Source organism: Pristiophorus japonicus, chromosome 5 (genome assembly GCF_044704955.1).
Source record: "Pristiophorus japonicus isolate sPriJap1 chromosome 5, sPriJap1.hap1, whole genome shotgun sequence".
Taxonomy (NCBI): domain Eukaryota; kingdom Metazoa; phylum Chordata; class Chondrichthyes; family Pristiophoridae; genus Pristiophorus; species Pristiophorus japonicus.
In genome coordinates this window covers 224,451,007-224,472,904 of record NC_091981.1, presented here as the reverse complement: position 1 = coordinate 224,472,904, position 21,898 = coordinate 224,451,007, and the positions used below count along the sequence as shown (strand labels likewise).

At 44.1% G+C, this 21,898-nt stretch overlaps 1 protein-coding gene across 2 annotated transcripts in view; it reads right to left on the bottom strand.

The window, feature by feature from the left end:
- Positions 1 to 21,898, bottom strand: part of adam22 (ADAM metallopeptidase domain 22) — a 472,931-nt gene that overhangs the window by 161,830 nt on the left and 289,203 nt on the right. For both annotated transcript variants that reach the window (XM_070881347.1, XM_070881348.1), the window contains exons 9-11: positions 20,719 to 20,793; positions 17,753 to 17,824; positions 15,102 to 15,268 (exon numbers count right to left, since the gene is read on the bottom strand). In XM_070881347.1, coding sequence (XP_070737448.1) covers positions 15,102 to 15,268; positions 17,753 to 17,824; positions 20,719 to 20,793 — 314 coding nt within the window. The remainder of the gene's footprint in view (positions 1 to 15,101; positions 15,269 to 17,752; positions 17,825 to 20,718; positions 20,794 to 21,898) is intronic.

Here is a 21,898-nt window from a genome sequence, read left to right as displayed (position 1 = left end):
ACTCAAGTCGGTACCACGCACGGTGGTTTTTCAGGACGATATATTAGTCAAGGGTCGGGACACCGTCGAGCACCTACAAAACCTGGAGGAGGTCCTCCAGCGACTGGATCGCGTAGGGCTGCAGCTGAAGAGGTCGAAATGCGTCTTCGTGGCAACAGAAGTGGAGATTTTGGGGAGAAAGATTGCGGCATACAGCATTCGGCCCACAGACGCCAAGACAGAGGCTATCAGGAATGCGCCCAGGCCACAGATCATCACGGAACTGCGGTCGTTCCTGGAACTCCTCAACTATTTTGCTAACTTCCGACCAGGGTTATGTACCCTCTTAGAGCCCCTACATGTGTTATTGCGTAAAGGTGAGAACTGGTTATGGGGGAAAAAAACAAGTAATTGCTTTTGAGAAAGCCAGAAACATTTTATGCTCCAACAAGCTGCTTATATTGTATAGCCCGTATAAAAGACTTCTGCTAGCATGTGATGCGTCGTCGTACGGAGTCGGGTGTGTATTACAACATGCTTCTAGGAGCTTGTCTAAGGCCAAGAGGGCCTACAGCATGATTGAGAAAGAGGTATTAGCGTGTGTGTTCGGGGTAAAGAAAATGCATCAGTACCTGTTTCGCATCAAATTTGAGCTGGAAACCAATCACAAGCCCCTCATATCCCTGTTCGCTGAAAACAAGGGGATAAATACTAATGCCTCAGCCCGCATATAAAAGTGGGCACTCGCGCTATCAGCATATAACTATACCGTCCGCCACAGGCCAGGCACCGAGAACTGTGCGGATGCTCTCAGTCGGCTACCATTGCCCATCACGGGGGTGGAAATGGCGCAGCCTGCAAACTTGTTGATGGTGGCGCAGCCCGCAAGACTTGTTGATGGTCATGGAAGCGTTTGAAAATGATAAATCACCTGTCACGGCCCACCAGATTAGGACTTGGACCAGCCAAGATCCTCTGATGTCCTTAGTAAAAAACTGTGTACTGCATGGGAGCTGGGCCAGCATCCCCGTTGAAATGCAAGAGCTAATCAAGCCGTTCCAGCGGCGAAAGGACGAGCTGTCCATTCAGGCAGACTGCCTGTTGTGAGGTAACCGCGTAGTGCTACCCAAAAAGGGCAGGGAGACGTTCATCTCGGATCTCCACAGCTAACACCCGGGTATAGTAATGATGAAAGCGACAGCCAGATCACATGTGTGGTGGCCCGGTATCGACTCTGACTTAAGATTCTTGTGTATGGCAATGCAACATGTGTGCTCACTTGAGCAACGTGCCCAGAGAGGCACCACTAAGTTTGTGGTCCTGGCCCTCCAGACCATGGTCGAGAATCCATTTCGACTATGTGGGCCCGTTCCTGGTGGTGGTGGATGCTTTTTCAAAATGGATTGAATGTGAAATAATGTAGGGAAGCACTGCCACCGCCACCACTGAAAGCCTGAGGGCCATGTTTGCCACCCACGGCCTGCCTGACATACTGGTCAGTGACAACGGGCAATGTTTCACCAGTGCCAAATTTAAAGAATTCATGACCCGCAATGGGATCAAACATGTCAGCTCAGCCCTGTTTAAACCAGCCTCCAATGGGCAGGCAGAACGGGCAGTACAAACAATCAAACAGAGCCTTCAACGAGTCACAGAAGGCTCACTCCAAACCTGCCTGTCCTGAGTACTGCTCAGCTACCGCACGAGACCCCACTCGCTCACAGGGGTGCCCCCGGCTGAGCTACTCATGAAAAGGATACTTAAAACCAGACTCTCGCTGGTCCACCCCAACCTGCATGATCAGGTAGAGAGCAGGCGGCAGCAACAAAATGTAAACGTTGGTCGCGCCACTGTGTCACGGGAAATTGATCTGAATGACCCTGTGTATGTGCTAAACTATGGACATGGTCCCAAGTGGATCGCGGGCATGGTGATAGCTAAAGAAAGGAATAGGGTGTTTGTAGTCAAACTAGACAATGGACAAATTTGCAGAAAGCACCTGGACCAAACGAGGCTGCGGTTCACAGACTGCCCTGAACAACCCACAGCAGACACCACCTTTTTCGAGCCCACAACACACACCCAAAGGATCAACACCACCACCCCGGACCAGGAAATCGAACCCATCACGCCCAACAGCCCAGCAAGGCCAGGCTCACCCAGCAGCCTTGCAGGGCCAACAACACGCCAGCCCAGCGAGGGCATAGCCAACACACCAGAACAGACATTTGTACCGAGGTGGTCCACCAGGGAAAGAAAGGCTCCCGATTGCCTCACCTTGTAAATAGTTTTCACTTTGACTTTGGGGGTGGGGGGGGGGGAGCATGGAATGATGTTTTGTATCTGTAAAGCATGCACTCCCATGTTCCGCCACCAGGGAGCGCATCCCCTGAAGTCCCAAGGGATCCCAGTATCCCTTGGGATCACTGTATAGAAGCCGGCCCCCAAGACCTGTTCCTCACTCTGGAATATCTTAATAAAGACTGAGGTCACTGTTACTTTAACCTCCCTATGTGCAGCCTCATCTGTGTTAGGAACACAATATTCCCCATCATCCCTTTCTCTTCCACCCACTCTTTCTATGGTAGTTAATACAAATAAACTAGGGAGGAAGTGGTATAGAACTTACTAGACTTATTAGAATGAAGCAATCCCTACTTTCACTCTGTCAGCGTTAAGCATTCTTGCTGCAGTGCTTAAGTGCAAAGTGAAGCTTTCTTACACTAGACCAACGATATGGCTCATTTCCAATAGTCCGACTGTATTATTCCTTTCTCACACCAAACATTCTTGTAGACCTGTTGAATGAGATTATCAACTCATACCATTTAGTGACATCAGAGGAGTTTTGATTTGGGGGGACATGCACCCATCACGAACTAGATTGAGACTGATTAAATAATTTCATATTAGGCCCTTTCCACCTGTCAAAAAGAGAAATATTTTCATGGGTTAAGTCCGGGCTGGATCTGAAATCAGTTTCTCACAGTGAATGAAGTATTCCAGCCCACTGTGCCATCCAGGCTTCATACATTGTGGTATAAATATTCAAAGTTGAAAATTACTCTTCTTAGACCGCAATCACAACAATTTCACTATGATGATTCCACCAGTCTCGTGCTTTAGAACACACAAAACAATTAATATTTCGGGTACAGACACTTTGCCAGGAATCTCAATAAAGGGTCCACACCTGAAATGTTAACTTGTCTTTTTCTTTCTCAGATGATGATGGTCCTGCCATGTATTTCTAACATTTTCTGTTATTTCAGATCTCCAGCATTTGCAATTTTCTTTTCCCTTTATCAGCAAAGCCATTGTTGGGATCATAAGCAAAAGCATTGTTGACCCCCATGAATTATAACACAACAACATTACTGTGATACTGCCAGGATACAAACAGGAACAGTCACTGGTGAAAGAGATAGCATGACAATTGTAGTCAGATACCCATAAGACCGAAAGGTGCCAAACGTTATATTGCGTTCAAGCTAGTGACGTTATTGTTGTTTTATTCATAAACTAATGCTTTTAACTGTAGAAGAAGCAGTTACATAGTGCACTCAACAGAAGGTGAATCTCAGGGCATAGAAGCAGTCCCTGGCAACTAAAATATCAGTTAGTCATATTGTACACCAGTAGTTAATGCCATAATGGTGGAGGTGTTGGGTGGAGTCCCAAAGGTGTCAGTCCTTGGAGTCCTGCTGTTTTTAATGTACATCAATGACCTGCATATTGAAACGAACATGAGCTTGTCAATTTTACTGATGACACCAAAACAGGGGAGCTGTAGGGATGTAAATAACTACGAGCTTTACTAAATGATGTAGATAGGCTATGCAATTATGTAGACAAACAGTAGATTAAATTTAACATATATACATATTGATTATAAGAATCATCAACAGCATAGGTCGACAATGAATTCGTCTGAATATGCAACGGGAAATTAAACAGAGATCTGGGGGTGATGGCTGACTCATCACTTTCAAAATCTAGGCAATGTGGTGAGCAATTAAAAACCACATTCGGGGATACAAAGCTAGAAGGGTAGAGTGCAGATCTTCAGAGATATATAATGCCATATAATGCTTTCGTCAGACCTCATTTCAAGTACGATGTCACTTCAAGATAAACCAGCAATGCAGAATCGGAGGAAATAATTTTTTTTTACTCAAAAAGTAACAAATGTTTGGAATAATCTATCATGTGGGGCAGTAGAGGCAAGACATTATGGACATTTACAAAGTGTTATGATGATTCATGAGAGCGGAGTTCAGCGCGTTCACCAGTCTTCTCATGATTAGCATAACAATCCTTTTTAAGAGTTTATCACATTTAAGGAGCAGGTAGCCTAACTAGTTACCAATAAAGAAAAACATGATTCTATCTCTGAATTATATACTGAGCTTCCAATTCCTCTAATTAATTTGGAGATTATTTATCTATAAAACCAAAATGAATACACCAATATCTTTCTTGCAACATCGCCCTACGTTGATGTCAGTTTACTACAGAAATCCATGTGGCTTAAGAACGACGGCATCAAATCTAAATTCTCTTTCTTGTTACTAGTAAGATTTTTCAAAATTATTGACAAACCTATGAAGAACCGACTTATTCATCCAAGCTGAAAGCCGTAAAAAATAAAACAAGGTAGACAGGGGATAGGGAGGGAAGGCTAGTTTTGAAAAAAATATCTACCAGTTGCTGCAAGACATAGAAATATCCTTGTGAGACTTAGCTGTGTTTATGAAATGTGACAGTGGCATCATCTATTTGTATGGAAAGTTCTGTCCTTCCCAGGAAAGAAAGAGAATTTACCCTTTACAGATCTCACAAAAGCTACACAAGACCCTCCCAAATCCATATCCTGGATGCTTGTTATAAAGAAAATCCTGCTGGAGAAAGGGTTATGGAATTCCTGACATCCTGCTGCATCACTGACATGTAAAATGATTTGCAGCTCACTTATGAAGACCCGTAATTTGTGGTCAGTGGCGAAGCAAAGGTGCTCGCCGCTGACCTCGAAGAAAGCTGTCCAGAGAGATCTCATGATCTTGAGGTATCTCGATGTGCAATGGATTGCTGCACTGTTAATGGGGGATTTCTAGTGCGATCCTGCTGTAATGTCATCAAGCTGTCTAAGCAGCCAATCACATTGAAGAATTCTCACAGATAGCAAACCAGGAAATAAAAGCAGCTTTTAGCCTCACTTTTAAAAAATGTTACAGAGAGCAAAATAAAGATTGGGACTTTGACGTGGGAATAAGGTAGAAGCTGATATGTCTTGAACAAATACAAAAAAAAATTTAAAGAAAAATTGTAGTTTTTATCATAATGGGGAAATTTAATATTCCACAAATATAAAAATTAGTTTTTCAGGGCCAGAACGGTTGTTTAGCAGTCAATATGCTGTTAAAACCCCAGTTACACCCCTGATTCCAAGATTGCTCCTGGGGTGGAAGCTCATTTCTGACCTGCTCAACTGTATAGAAACATAGAAAATAGGTGCAGGAGTAGGCCTTCCGGCCCTTCGAGCCTGCACCACCATTCACTAAGATCATGGCTGATCATTTAGCTCAGTACCACCTTCCTGCTTTTTCTCCATACCCTTTTGATCCCTTTAGCCGTAAGAGCCACATCTAACTCCCTCTTGAATATATCCAATGAACTGGCATCAACAACTCTCTGCGGTAGGGAATTCCACAAGTTAACAACTCTCTGAGTGAAGAAGTTTCTCCTCATCTCAGTCCTAAATGGCTTACCCCTTAACCTTAGACTATGTTCCCTGGTTCTGGACTTCCCCAACATCGGGAACATTCTTCCTGCATCTAACCTGTCCAGTCCCATCAGAATTTTTATGTTTCTATGAGATCCCCTCTCATCCTTCTAAACTCCAATGAATACAGGCCCAGTCGATCTAGTGCCTCTCATATGTCAGTCCTGCCATCCCGGGAATCAGTCTGGTGAACCTTCGCTGCACTCCCTCAATAGCAAGAACGTCCTTCCTCAGATTAGGAGAACAAAACTGAACACAATATTCCAGGTGAGGCCTCACCAAGGCCCTGTACAACTGCAGTAAGACCTCCCTGCTACTATACTCAAATCCCCTAGCTATGAAGGTCAACATACCATTTGCCATCTTCACCGCCTGCTGTACCTGCATGCCAACTTTCAGTGACTGATGTACCATGACACCCAGGTCTCATTGCACCTCCCCTTTTCCTAATCTGTCGCCAGTCAGATAATATTCTACCTTCGTGTTTTTGCCACCAAAGTGGATAACCTCACATTTATCCACATTATACTGCATCTGCCATGCGTTTGCCCACCCACCTAACCTGTCCAAGTCACCCTGCAGCCTTTTAGCGTCCTCCTCACAGCTCACACCACCACCCAGTTTAGTGTCATCTGCAAACTTGGAGATATTACACTCAATTCCTTCACCTAAATCATTAATGTATATAGTAAAGAGCTGGGGTCCCAGCACCGAGCCCTGCGGCACCCCACTAGTCACTGCCTGCCATTCTGAAAAGGACCCGTTTATCCCGACTCTCTGCTTCCTGTCTGCCAACCAGTTCTCTATCCATGTCAGTATATTACCCCCAATATCATGTGCTTTAATTTTGCACAACAATCTCTTGTGTGGTCAAAAACCTTTTGAAAGTCCAAATACACCACATCCACTGGTTCTCCCTTGTCCACTTTACCAGTTATATCCTCAAAAAATCCAGAAGATTTGTCAAGCATGATTTCCCTTTCATAAATCCATGCTGACTTGGAGCGATCCTGTCACTGCTTTCCAAATGTGCTGCTATTTCATCTTTAATAATTGATTCCAACATTTTCCCCACTACTGATGTCAGGCTAACTGGTCTATAATTACCCGTTTTCTCTCTCCCTCCTTTTTTAAAAGTGGTGTTACATTAGCTACCCTCCAGTCCATAGGAACTGATCCAGAGTCTATAGACTGTTGGAAAATGATCACCAATGCATCCACTATTTCTAGGGCCACTTCCTTAAGTACTCTGGGATGCAGACTATCAGGCCCCAGTGATTTATCGGCCTTCAATCCCATCAATTTCCCTACCATAATTTCCCGCCTAATAAGGATACCCTTCAGTTCCTCCTTCTCACTAGACCATCGGTCCCCTAGTACTTCCGGAAGGTTATTTGTGTCTTCCTTCGTGAAGACAGAACCAAAGTATTTGTTCAACTGGTCTGCCATTTCTTTGTTCCCCATTATAAATTTACTTGAATCTGACTGCAAGGGACCTATGTTTGTCTTCACTAATCTTTTTCTCTTCACATATCTATAGAAGCTTTTGCAGTTAGTTTTTATGTTCCCGGTAAGTTTCCTCTCATACTCTATTTTCCCCCTCCTAATTAAACCCTTTGTCCTCCTCTGCTGAATTCTAAATTTCTCCCAGTCCTCAGGTTTGCTGCTTTTTCCGGCAAATTTATATGCCTCTTCCTTGGATTTAACATTATCCTTAATTTCCCTTGTTAGCCATGGTTGAGCCACCTTCCCCGTTTTATTTTTGCTCCAGACAGGGATGTACCATTGTTGAAGTTCATCCATGTGATCTTTAAATGTTTGCCATTGCCTATCCACCGTCAATCCTTTAAGTATCATTTGCCAGTCTATTCTAGCCAATTCACATGTCATACCATCTAAGTTACCTTTCCTTAAGTTCAGACCCTGGTCACTGAATTAACTGTGTCACTCTCCATCTTAATAAGGAATTCTACCATATTGTGGTCACTCTTCCCCAAGGGGCCTCACACAATATTGCTAATTAATCCTTTCTCATTACACATCACCCAGTCTAGGATGGCCAGCCCTCTAGTTGGTTCCTCGACATATTGGTCCAGAAAACCATCCCTAATACACTCCAGGAAATTCTCCTCCATCGTATTGCTACCAGTTTGGTTAGCCCAATCAATATGTAGATTAAAGTCGCCCATGATAACTGATTGTACCTTTATTGCACGCATCCCTAATTTCTTGTTTGATGCTGTCCCCAACTTCACTTCTACTGTTTGGTGGTCTGTACACAACTCCCACTAGCGTTTTCTGCCCTTTGGTATTCCGCAGCTCCACCCATACAGATTCCACATCATCCAAGCTAATGTCCTTCCTTACTATTGCATTAATTTCTCTTTAACCAGCAATGCTACCCCACCTCCTTTTCCTTTCTGTTTATCCTTCCTGAATGTTGAATACCCCTGAATGTTGAGTTCCCAGCCTTGGTCACCCTGGAGCCATGTCTCCGTGATGCCAATGATATCATATTCATTAATTGCTGCCTGTGCAGTTAATTCGTCCACCTTATTACGAATACTCCTCGCATTGAGGCACAGAGCCTTCAGGCTTGTCTTTTTAACACACTTTGCCCCTTTAGAATTTTGCTGTAATGTGACCCTTTTTGATTTTTGCCTTGGGTTTCTCGGCCCTCCACTTTTACTTTTCTTCTTTCTATCTTTTGCTTCTGCCCCCATTCTACTTCCCTCTGTCTCCCTGCATAGGTTCCCACCCCCCTGCCAATTAGTTTAACTCCTCCCCAACAGCACGAGCAAACACTCCCCCTAGGAGATTGGTTCCGGTCCTGCCCAGGTGCAGACCGTCCAGTTTGTGCTGGTCCCACCTCCCCCAGAACCAGTTTCAATGCCCCAGGAATTTGAATCCCTCCCTTCTGCACCACTCCTCAAGCCCCTGGGCCTTTTGTAGGCCTCACGAATTCCCGTCTCCTGCTGCGACGCTACCGCCAATCCCCGGACTCCCGCTGGGCCTTTTGTAGGCCTCACGAACTCCCGCCTCCTGCTGCAATGGTAAAGATAAACCCCGGCTTCTATTCTCCAATGCTAACTGATTTTGAAACTCCTCTCCCTAGGCTCCACCCTCACCTCCGACAGTAAGTGAGAGGAGCTCATGGACTTCTTTATCTCGAATATTGAGACCATCTGTCCGGCCGCCTCTGCCTCTTCCCTTCCTTCCCCTAGCGCACCCGGCCAAACTTTCTCTCAGGATCCTCCCTGTCCTAGCCCTGACCTCACATCCTTCTCCAGTTTCTCTCCGATCTCCCCTCATGACCTTTCTGAGCTCATCCTGTCCTTCAGACCCACTTCTTGCTCCCTTGACTCTATTCCCATCAAACTGCTGACCACCCAACTTCCTTTTCTGGCTCCCATGTTAGCCAACATTGTTAACCGTTCTCTGTCCTCAGGTACGCCTTCAAATCTGCTGTTATCACCCCACTCCTCAAAAAATCACCCCTCCCTCCTTGCAAACTACCACTCCATCCTCCCTTTCCTCTCCAGTCCGTGAACGTGTTATCGCCTCCCAAATCCGTGCCCATCTTTCTTGCCCATGTTTGAACCCCTCCAATCCAGTTTCCACACCTGCCAAAGTACCGAAACGGCTCTCATCAAAGTCACAAATGACAGCCTTTGTGACTGTGACAAAGGCAAACTATCCCTCCTCGTCCTTCTTGACTTGTCTGCAGCCTTTGACACGGTTGACCACTCTATCCTTCGCCAACGCCTCTCCACCGTCGTCCAGCTGGGTGGGACAGCACTCACCTGGTTCCATTCTTAGCTATCTAATCGTAGCCAGAGAATCACCTGCAATGGCTTCTCTTCCCGCCCCTGTATCATTACCTTTGGTGTCCCCCAAGGACCTATCCTTGGCCTCCGCCTATTTCGCATCTACATTTTGCCCCTAGGTGACATCATCCGAAAATACTGTCAGTTTCCACATGTATGCTGATAACACCCAGCTCTACCTCAGTATTACTTCTCTCGACCCCTCCTCGGTCTCTAAATTGCCAGACTGCTTGTCCGACATCGTGTTCTGGATGAGCAGAAATTTTCTCCAGTTAAATATTGGGAAGACTTAAGCCATTGTTTTCGATCCCCACCACAATCTCCATTCCCTAGCCACTGACTCCATCCCTCTCCCCAACTTCTGTCTGAGGCTGAACCCGACTGTTTGCAACCTTGCTGTCATTTTTGACTCTGAAATGAGCTTTCGATCATATCTGCAGCATAATAACGACCGCCAAGTTCTACCTCCTTAACATCGCCCCTCTCTTCCCTTGCCTCAGCTCATCCGCTGCTGAAGCCCTCATCCATTTCTTTGTTACCTCTAAACTTGACTATTCCAATGCACTCCTGGCTGACCTCTCACATTAACTAGAGGTGATCCAAAACTTGGCTGTCCGTGTCCTAACTCGCATCAAGTCCTGTTCACCCATCACCCCTGTGCAAGCTGACCTACATTGGCATCCAGCTAAGCAACGCCTCAATTTCAAAATTCTAATCCATATTTTCAAATCCCTCCATGGCCTCGTCCCTCCCGATCTCTAATCTCCTCCAGCCCCAAAAACCCTCCCCGCCTCCCCGACCCAGAGATGTCTGCGCTCCTCTAATTCTGCCCTCTTGAGTATCCCTAATTATAATCACTCAACCATTCGTGGCCATGTCTTCTGTTGCCTAAGCCTCAAGCTCTGGAATTCCCTGCCTAAACCTCTCCGCCTCTCTTTCCTCCTTCAAGACCGAGCTCTTGGTGACGTGCCCTAATTTCTCCTTATGTGGCTCCGTGTCAAATTTTTCATCTCATAATAATCCTGTGAAGTGCCTTGGGATGTTTCACTATGTTAAAGATGCTATATAAATATAAGTAGTTGTTGTTGTCAAACCAGCAAGGGGGGGGGGGGGGGGGGGGGGGGTGGGAAGGGTCCACAGTGCAGCCTGTGTCGGAGCGGTGATCGACTGACAGCAACTTCAGGATTTCTGTGTTTAGATGCCGACAGTTCACCGTCATTACCCACCACAAAATTTGGGCCAACTTCCTGCAGCCAAACATTAGGACGCTTCAACCATATTTTCAGCGCCCATCATAAACTCTGCTCCCTTGCCACATCATGTTTGGCACTATGCTGAGCTTCATACCTCATATTCCCTCCATCACCAAGTGCATTTGCTTCTACCTCTGCAATGTTGCCCTGACCTCAGTCCACATCCCTGTGCTAAAACTTACATCCACATTTTTGTCATGTCCAAAGTCAATTACTGCAATGCCATCCTTGCTGGCCTTCTATCGTCCTTCTTGCGCAAACTCCAATGTATCCAAAATGTAGCCATCGGCATTCTGTCCTACACTAAGGATCTGCTCGCCCATCACCCCTGCCCTCATTCACCAACACTAGCTAGCTCCCTGTCATCTAACCCTTCTAATTTAAAATCCTTGTCCTCAGATTCAAATCATTCCATGGCATTGCCGTTCTCTACCTGTTCAACCTCCTCGAGCTATATATCCATTCCCACACTCTTCAGTCCTTCAACTCCAGTGTCCTGTGCACCTCTTCACCTCAGCCCTACTCTCTGGAACTCACTCCCCAAATCATTTTACATCTCTAAATCATGATTTTCCTTCATAATCCTCCTCCAAACCCACCTTTTTGAACCTTCAGTTACCTCCTCTAACTTACCTCCCATAACTTGGTATCTATTCTCTATTATTCATTTGTAAATTATTCATTTGCAAACCACAAGGTGATAGGAAGGGACAATATGTATGAATATAAAGGGGCTGCAGGAGGGGTCAAAACTAAAAATCATGGTTTAAAAACTTGTATTAAAACACTCTACCTAAACGCACGCAGCATTCGAAATAAAATAAATGAGTTGACGGCACAAATCATTACAAATGGGTATGATTTGGTGGCCATTACAGAAACTGGGAATTAAACATACAGAGGTATCTTACAATTCGGAAAGATAGACAAGAAGAGAAAGGAGGTGGGGTAGCTCTGTTAATAAAGGATGATATCAGGGCAGTTGTGAGAGATGATATTGGCTTTAATGAACAAAATGTTGAATCATTGTGGGTGGAGATTAAAGATAGTAAGGAGAAAAAGTCACTGGTGGGCGTAGTTTATAGGCCCCCAAATAATAATTTCATGGTGGGGTGGACAATAACCAAGGGAATAATGGAGGCATGTGAAAAAGGAACGGCAGTAATCATGGGGGATTTTAACCTACATATCGATTGGTCAAATCAAATCGCACGGGGTAGCTTGGAGGAGGAATTCATAGAATGCATACGGGATTGTTTCTTAGAACAGTATGTTACAGAACCTACAAGGGAGCAAGCTATCTTAGATCTGGTCCTGTGTAATGAGACAGGAAAAATAAACGATCTCCGAGTAAAAGATCCTCTCGGAATGAGTGATCAAAGTATGGTTGAATTTATAATACAGATTGAGGGTGAGGAAGTAGTGTCTCAAACAAGCGTACTATGCTGAAACAAAGGGGACTACAGTGGGATGAGGGTAGAGTTAGCTAAAGTAGACTGGAAACACAGACTAAACGGTGGCACAATTGAGGAACAGTGGAGGACTTTTAAGGAGCTCTTTCATAGTGCTCAACAAAAATATATTCCAGTGAAAAAGAAGGGCAGTAAGAGAAGGGATAACCAGCCGTGGATAACCAAGGAAATAAAGGAGAGTATCAAATTAAAAACCAATGCGTATAAGGTGGCCAAGGTTAGTGAGAAACTAGAAGATTGGAAAAATTTTAAACGACAGCAAAGAATGACTAAGAAAGCAATAAAGAAAGAAAAGATAGATTACAAAAGTAAACTTGCGCAAAACATAAAAACAGATAGTAAAAGCTTTTACTGATATATAAAACGGGAAAGAGTGACTAAAGTAAATGTTGGTCCCTTAGATGATGAAAAGGAGGATTTAATAATGGGAAATGTGGAAATGGCTGAGACCTTAAACAATTATTTTGCTTCGGTCTTCACAGTGGAAGACACAAAAACCATGCCAAAGATTGCTGGTCACGGGAATGTGGGAAGGGAGGACCTTGAGATAATCACTGTCTCTAGGTGGGTAGTGCTGGACAGGCTAATGGGACTCAAGGTAGACAAGTCCCCTGGTCCTGATGAAATGCATCCCAGGGTATTAAAAGAGATGGCGGAAGTTATAGCAGATGCATTCGTTATAATCTACCAAAATTCTCTGGACTCTGGGGAGGTACCATCGGATTGGAAAGCAGCTAATGTAACGCCTCTGTTTAAAAAAGGGGGCAGACAAAAGGCAGGTAACTATAGGCCAGTTAGTTTAACATCTGTAGTGGGGAAAATGCTTGAAGCTATCATTAAGAAAGAAATAGCGGGACATCTCGATAGGAATAGTGTAATCAAGCAGACGCAGCATGGATTCGTGAAGAGGAAATCATGTTTAACTAATTTACTGGAATTCTTTGAGGATATAACGAGCATGGTGGATAGAGGTGTACTGATGGATGTGGTGTATTTAGATTTCCAAAAGGCATTCGATAAGGTGCCACACAAAAGGTTACTGCAGAAGATAAAGGTACACGGAGTCAGAGGACATGTATTAGCATGGATTGAGAATTGGCTGGCGAACAGAAAGCAGAGAGTCGGGATAAATGGGTCCTTTTCGGGTTGGAAATCGGTGGTTAGTGGTGTGCCACGGATCGGTGCTGGGACCACAACTGTTTACAATATACATAGATGAGCTGGAAGAGGGGACAGAGTGTAGTGTAACAAAATTTGCAGATGACACAAAGGATTAGTGGGAAAGCGGGTTGTGTAGAGGACACAGAGAGGCTGCAAAGAGATTTAGATAGGTTAAGCGAATGGGCTAAGGTTTGGCAGATGGAATACAATGTCGGAAAATGAGAGGCCATCCACCTTGGGAAAAAAAACAGTAAAAGGGAATATTATTTGAATGGGGAGAAATTACAACATGCTGCGGTGCAGAGGGACCTGGGGGTCCTTGTGCATGAATCCCAAAAAGTTAGTTTGCAGGTGCAGCAGGTAATCAGGAAGGTGAATGGAATGTTGGCCTTCATTGCGAGAGGGATGGAGTACAAAAGCAGGGAGGTCCTGCTGCAATTGTACAGGGTATTGGTGAGGCCGCACCTGGAGTACTGCGTGCAGTTTTGGTCACCTTACTTAAGGAAGGACATACTAGCCTTGGAGGGGGTACAGAGATGATTCACTAGGCTGATTCCAGAGATGAGGGGGTTACCTTATGATGATAGATTGAGTAGACTGGGTCTTTACTCGTTGGAGTTCAGAAGGATGAGGGGTGATCTTATAGAAACATTTAAAATAATGAAAGGGATAGACAAGACAGAGAGGTTGTTTCCACTGGTCGGGGAGACTAGAACTAGGGGGCACAGCCTCAAAATACGGGGGAGCCAATTTAAAACCGAGTTGAGAAGGAATTTCTTCTCCCAGAGGGTTGTGAATCTGTGGAATTCTCTGCCCAGGGAAGCAGTTGAGGCTAGCTCATTGAATGTATTCAAATCACAGATAGATAGATTTTTAACCAATAAGGGAATTAAGGGTTATGGAAAGCGGGCAGGTAAGTGGAGCTGAGTCCATGGCCAGATCAGCCATTGCGGAGCAGGCTGGAGGGGCTAGATGGCCTACTCCTGTTCCTAATTCTTATGCCCTTGATGTTCTTATGTTAAATCACTTTGGGGCATCGTCCATGTTAAAAGAGCTATATAAATCCAACCTGTGCAAGTCACAGATACTTTCCAAAACAATTTTTTTTCTGAGGTCCAAGTTGCTCTTTGGCTGCCCATTGCACCCCAGTAAAAGCTGGCATCTTCCTGGATTATCATGGCAATTGTTCTGAGCCAGGCACTGCTGGTTTACTCAGATCATCACAAAGACATGTACACTTCATCTTAGACAAAAGTCCAAGTAGCTATTTTACTGCTCCTAGTGCCATAAAAGGCCCACAGCAAGTTGGCAACTTCCAGGTTAGTGGGAAAGTGGTTTCCTCAGAGTCCCCCTTTTGCCAGTAAGATGCTCTTTTGGTGATCCTAGGCTTCTGCAAAAGGGCCTCAGGGAGATAGCCATCTTTTAGGCACCAAAAAATTAATTGGCAACTGTTGTAAAACATGCTCCATTCAGATTATGATATCTGAATGACACCAGTATGTCACCTTCCAACCAATACTGTATGAAATTTAGATTTCTTAAACTAAAAACCCTTAAAAATGGAATGAAAATTTCCACTTTAGTATTGGTACATAATACAAGAAATTAATTCTAATGAGCTACTTACGAAAATAGATGAATGGTATCACTCTTCTCTTTGACAAAATCTCTCCTGTACTTCATAAACTCCCGTAGAGTTACCTGAGGGTTCACATCTATGGTGAACTTGTTGTCAACTGACCAGGTTTCCATAGCGACGAGGACAATTCTGGTGTTAAGCTGTTCCTTGAATATCTAATATACAGCATGAAAATACAAATTAAATTATGAACAATTTTAAATGTGATGCAAGATCCAATGTGTAATACAATATAATCTCATTCAACAATACAGTGCAAGTAAATTAATATTGCATGAAATCAATGTAAACCATGATTTCCACACCCATAAGTTTGGATCCTCAAAACATTACACCACTGATTTTTCACGGAATATCTCCCGATCGTCCAGGGTAACTTTGGCGGAATATTGGTGAAAACCGCAGCGAAATGGTAGAAGCGACACATAAGCGATGTTTCCTGAGTTTCTGCAGATCTACCACTTAAATTACAGTGTATGATCAGGAAAACTTCTGCGGAAATTCAACCCCAACTTTATTGTGTAATGGGGGGTGCTTGAGCCACCCACTCCCCCAGAAAATATATTTTTTGTCCCCTTACAAGGGAGGGTTGATAATAAATATTTAAACAATTTTCACCCTTTTGGACACTAGCACCCTAGGCAAAGTGGCCTCCAAACCTTTGCTGGATGTCATTAGAGTTGGGAAAGCAAGAACTCCGAGCGGAGAGCAATCTTGACCCCCAGCCCTGACTCCTTCAGGTCAGCAGCCTTGTTTGGGTTGGGTGGAGGTTCCGCCCATAAACAAGGCCACTGAAAACGCCCATTGAACGTTTGGACCCAAAACATTTGAGTGCCAGCAGAGTTTTTGGTCATTCTGCCAGACTCTTGCCAGAGATTTACAGTGGGAGTGTTTTGGAACAGACAAGTAAATTTGGTTCCACTATTTTCTTTGAGAGCTATACAACTTTTGCCCAATCAGTCCAATTACAGTGACACATGGGGCCAAATGTACGATTTTCTACACCAAAAGTATTAGGGCTTCAGACACAAACAAATTGGCAACAAGTTGGAGCTATATCGTAATAACGCCTCCTCAAGGGTCCAGCAGTTATTAAAAAATCCTAGCATGGCTTTAGAAAGAGATCCTGCCTCATTAACCTGATTGAGTTCTTTGAGGAGCTGATCAAATTAAGGTGGGGTGGGGTGCAACATAGATACAAGATTAAATGCAGGGGATTTAGGACAAAGAACTGCTAAACATTATGATGTTGGTGGCTGGAAGGAGAAAGCTTCATGGACCAGATTTTTTCCCCTCCCAACCGTTAAATGCTTATCGTGAATAAATTAACGCCAAGTTGTTTACATCACTTTTACACTGGAAAGTAAAGGCATGCTGACTCCTAACCAGCTGACCCACTAAGTCTCCACTCCATTTGCACTCTGAGGCTTTGGATCAGAAGGGAGAAGAAACTAGATAGGTAAATCATTTTGGGGCTGAAAATCCACAGCGCACTCTTCCTGTGACCAGTGAAAGGGCTGGGAATTAGATCCACAGATACACTGACCAGCTCCTCTAGTTTTTGTACAGCTTTGTCTGAGGCGGAAGTTCTACCCATTCCAAACGCAGAGACCTACACGGTCTGAGGTTGGGTGGGGATTGGGGTGGAGGAAGAGATTCCCATGCCGGGGCTTTCCTCACCCAGAGGAGGCATTAGCATCATCGTAGGCAGTCCCTCGAATTGAGGAAGACTAGCTTCCACTTCTAAAAGTGAGTTCTCAGGTGGCTGTACAGTCCAATACAGGAATTATAGTCTCAGTCACAGATGGGGCAGACAGTGGTTGGAGGAAAGGGTGAGTTCCTGGGGAGCCTGGTTTGCCGCACGCTCTTTCCACTGTCTGTGCATGGTTTCTGTATGCTCTCAGCGACAAAACTCGAGGTGCTCAGCGCCCTCCCGGATGCTCTTCCTCCACTTTGGGCGGGCTTGGGCCAGGGATTCCCAGGTGCCGGTGGGGATGTTACACTGGGCATACATGCCTGCTGGCTGGCAGAAATAGTACGCACCTTGGAGTCCAGGTCCAACATTACTAACTGAAAATTATTTTTATTGGTGGACTACAAAATTGCATGGAATAATCATTTTAATTGGCATGAATTTGTGGCATACCCATGGAGGCACTGGAAACTTTGATAGATTTGCGAAGGTAATTTTCTTGTTCCATAGCTTCCCATGTGATGGCACATTTAGTGAAGTTTCTTCGTACCAGAGGCTCATTTTTCCACTGCCCTTAAGTACAAATAGAATATGCAAACCTAATGCTTGGAAATAGCACGAAAAGGAAAAAAGTGCATCCAACCTCTTAATTCAGTTGTTTAATTTAAATTATCCGCCAAATTGCTTAATTTGAATTCTTGGATAATTGAGCAAACACTCGGAATTAACAAGAGTAGACTGCAATCTTATTTATCCATCTTTTCTCCCCCCCTCCCCCCCAATCGCCCCACATGGAGAGATAAATACTATGTAAGCATTAAAGAAAATTAGGCCCATTTATTTTACTTATCATAGTTAAGATTGACGCCAATAATCTTCATTGGCACAGTCTCAGCTCTGGCTCTGTGTTCATGCATTTTGTGAGAGCAGACATAACAGCACTCACCATATCCGCCAAGTTCACAATTGATTTCGCATAGTTGTTTGTGAGGCCCACAGATAAACGATGTTTTTTAAGCTATGAAGGGAAAATAATTATTAATCTGTACAATCAAAATCTTTCAAACACAATACCACTACAGTACTCTACAGAAATTGTCCAAATCAGCCTACATGATTCTATTTTTTATATTATCCAACAGTTAAAATGTATTTCTAAACATTTTACATAGAATCTGTATCAGTGACAAGAATTAAATGGAAAAAATATTCACTACCCAAAAAATAGTCCCAGAATAATTGCAGCCTCCAGCTAGGTCTGGTGACACATAGAAATCAAGGTAATTCCAAAAAGATAGATTCGCATCGACTGGAAGAAGCCTTAATTAAAGAATCTATGCTTCTGCAGAAATCTCCATGTCATCGATTCCATCACCGAGTTTACAATTGCTAACTAAGTCAAAAATGGAATTAATGCCTTTCATGCAATATCTGGTGTTTATTATGATGATGTATAAAATATATATTGGCTCCAACAATCCATGAACTGCGATCTCAAGGTTTACGCTGGTGCTATCTAGTGCTGACCACCCCCCAGATTTGCTGTGTCGGCAAGTGGCAGCTAATTTAATTCGGGCTGATGAGCACCAAGACTACCAAAGGACCATCTCCAGCATTCGCCTACCCCATGCGGTCAGAACATCCATTCCTGCCCAGCATGGGAGGAGGGGGGCAGGGGGCATTTGGCCAGGCCTCACCCCCATACCACCAACCTCTCGCACTCCACAATGCCTGTCTCAAAGGTCCCTGAGCAAGGGGGCCAGTTACATTTTTTCTGGGCTCCACAGGCCTGAACACACCCCTGTGGGTCCATTTGCATGCACCTTGATTCCAGTACACCTTATCTCATTAGATGTACCAGTCTTCAGTAATATGCTGGACCCCCACAGAACCTTGATAGCAGGAACTTCCCAGTGTAAGGAGACCCAACCATGGCTTCGCCACCAGGTCAACCCGCTGACCTCATTGGTCTTGTAAGGGGTGGGCTTAGGTTATGTCCCTCACAAGGACAACCGAGCAATCTCAAAATCAATGGGATATATACTTGAAAAGGAATTATTTGCAGGGATATGGGGAAAGAACAGGGGCGTGGGACTAATTCGATAACTCTTTCAAAGAGCCGGCACAGGCACAATGTTCCCAGTGGCCTCCTGTTCTCTTAAGATTCTATATAATATATTTGGACCTTGCATATTCTGGATTTTAGATTCTGTATGGGATCCTTTTGCAGTTAAAACATTAAAAGTCGCTTCACTACATTGACAGTATCTTAAGGAATGCATCAGATAAAATAATTGCAGATATTATGGCAATCCCTAAAAAAAGAGAGGTAAAGGGTTCACTGCCTTCACTGGTACTGTGCGAACATACATCTGACTCAATAATAAACTATGATGACATCTTCTGTGATTACAACAGCAGCTTGCTGTTCTTTCCAGGCCTTTTTGGCCTCTCTGCCTCTTCAGCATGCCCTGGCAGCTCGCCCGTTCCGAGCAAGTCCCTGGGGCCATTTTGAAGCCCTGGTTGGTGTCAATCGGGCGTCCCGATGCAGTTTGCTGGATTCAGGCCGGCACAATATCTGGCAGCCCAGAGACCGCCAGGTCAGCAGCGAGGCAAGTGCTGGGGGGGTCAGCAGGGGTCTACCCAGGGTGACAATGGCCCAGATTCTTTTTGTGGGGCCGCAAAGAAGCACTCTTGCTCCACCTGGTCCCACAAAAATAATTTCAAATTACCTTTCTAAACTCTATTCATGTCCATTACCAATGAAAGTGGTCAGGAGTCCACGATGCAAGCACCGACCAGTTACATCCTAAATTTGCAACCGAGATCTTATGCAAGTTACAGGACCCTGATTTGCATATTAAAAGGGGCCTACCACCTGAAACATGCAGGGACTTCAGCCGCCCAACGGGAGCCCCCTAAAGGTGGCAGTGGGCTGATCGTAGACGCTAATGGGACCAAGCTCATTACCGCTCCGTTAATGCCAATTTCTTCTCCCATGTCTGCAAACTGCCATTATTTTCAGCACAGGATCGGTTTCCCCACTTACGCTGATGATACATAACTCTACTTCTCCCCTACCATCACTGACCCCTGTTTCTACACTATCCAATTCCTGGATGAGTTGATACGTCTTACACTTCAACGTCAGCAAATGTGAAGCAAACTTATTTTTAGCTCTGGCTCCAATTACATCAGCCTCCTGCTGTGTATGGAGGATGAACCCAGTGGTGTGAAACCATGGTGTTCTGTTCAGTCCTTGAGCTGAACTTTCAAGTCCACATCCGGTTCCTTCCAACACTGCCTTCTTTTAACTTCAGAACATTGTTCAGTTATGCTCGTCCTCTGAAATTCTCCTAATTATCAATCTTCTTGCCATCAACCGTTCACAAACTTCAGTGAATCTAGAACTCTGTGACCCTCCCCCCTGCACCCTCACTAACACTATCCTTGTCAAATTTCAGTGGCTTCCTGTGCCCTAACAAATCGATTTCAATAATCACTTGGCTTTGTCCCACTTTCCTTCGGGAATCTTCTGGAACTGTGCATTCAGCCTGCGCCTTCCATTCCTCTGACCCAGGGTTACTGCTTGTTCTTTGATCCCTCTGCTACATCATCAGAGATCAGTCTTTCAGCCATTGCATCTCTGCCCTCTTGAAATCTCTTCCTGGACCACTATTCCTTGCCTCCAGTCTACCACCTTGAAACCTCTCAATAACCAACATCTTTAACAATGCTGCCTTCAGTCTGACTCCTAAATTCCTTAATTTCCTGCTTGGTGCCCCTTGTAAAGGGTTCTAGAGATGTCCTCTAACTTGAGGAAAGCTATATGAATACAAGTTGTTATTCTGTAAATCGTGTCAAAGAATCAAAAATCAAATAGTCCTGAATCAGATTAAATGCAATCTTTACCATAAAATGATCATTAACAACCATCAGCTCAATGTACTTTGTCTCGTCTTGAACATTCCGGCGAATTCGATGTATCTATAACAAGAAATAGAATTGCTAAGTAGTAAACTGTATTGTATGAATTTACCAGTCTCATTTTAAAAAAAATATTGCAGGATGCGAAGCTAGCACATCTCAACCCATGGGTGGATGACGTGTTGATGGAGTTAAGGGAGGAAGGTGCCATTTTGATCCACATTTTAACTAATGATGTGCGCATGTGTAGTCCAGAAGTCTTATGAAATAAATTTAAAGAACTAGAGAGAAAATTTAAGGGAGGGATCCACGCAGTAGCAGTCTCTGAAATACTACAAGCGTCACTAAGATAGAATAAATAAAAAGACACGTGGTGTAAGAATCCACCACTTTTTGCTTTATTTTTGCTGTAACTTTGCTTTAACATGGCCAAACTTAAAAATTGACCAAATTCTGTAACCCAGCTTACCTTACAACGCCAAGAAACCAGCTACTGTGGGAACTGAAGTAAAACACTAAAACTTGTTGAGCCAGCAAAAGCTGTCTTTCTCACAAGGGAAGAATCGAACTTGACCAGGAACAGACGGAGGAGATATCCTGAGGACACAACACCATTTGGGGAAATGGTGTCTTTAAAGACACTGAAGTAAAACTTAACACATTTTAATTAACAAACTTAACGGACTGTTGATAAAAGAATGCAAAACAACTGTGTGTATAGTTTGACACATCCGTATTTTAGGTATAATTGGACTGTTTGAAAAATACTTATGGCTGTACAGCCAGAGTTGCCAACAAGATAGAGCCAAGGCTAATTGCTATCGAATTGACCACTTGCTGGTGTTACTTCATGTGAGTTTTGCTTATGATTGCTTGAGAGTAGAGTAAATGGGATAGATATGTGTACGTTTATGAATAATGAGAGATTATTGTTCACTGATGCTATTGGATGCTTGCTTGTTGATTTTTTAAGTAAAGGTTACCCCGTAAAAGGGGAAACAAGATATGTGTCTTGAGTTTGTCTGTTCCATGAGTCGGAACTCAATAAACTGTTAGACTGCAAGTCTTACAGTGGCTGAGGTTATGGTGTAGTGATATGGTGTAGTGAGGCAGGATTTAGATTTGTAGGGAATGAGGGAGCCTTCTGGGAAATAGGAAGCTTATA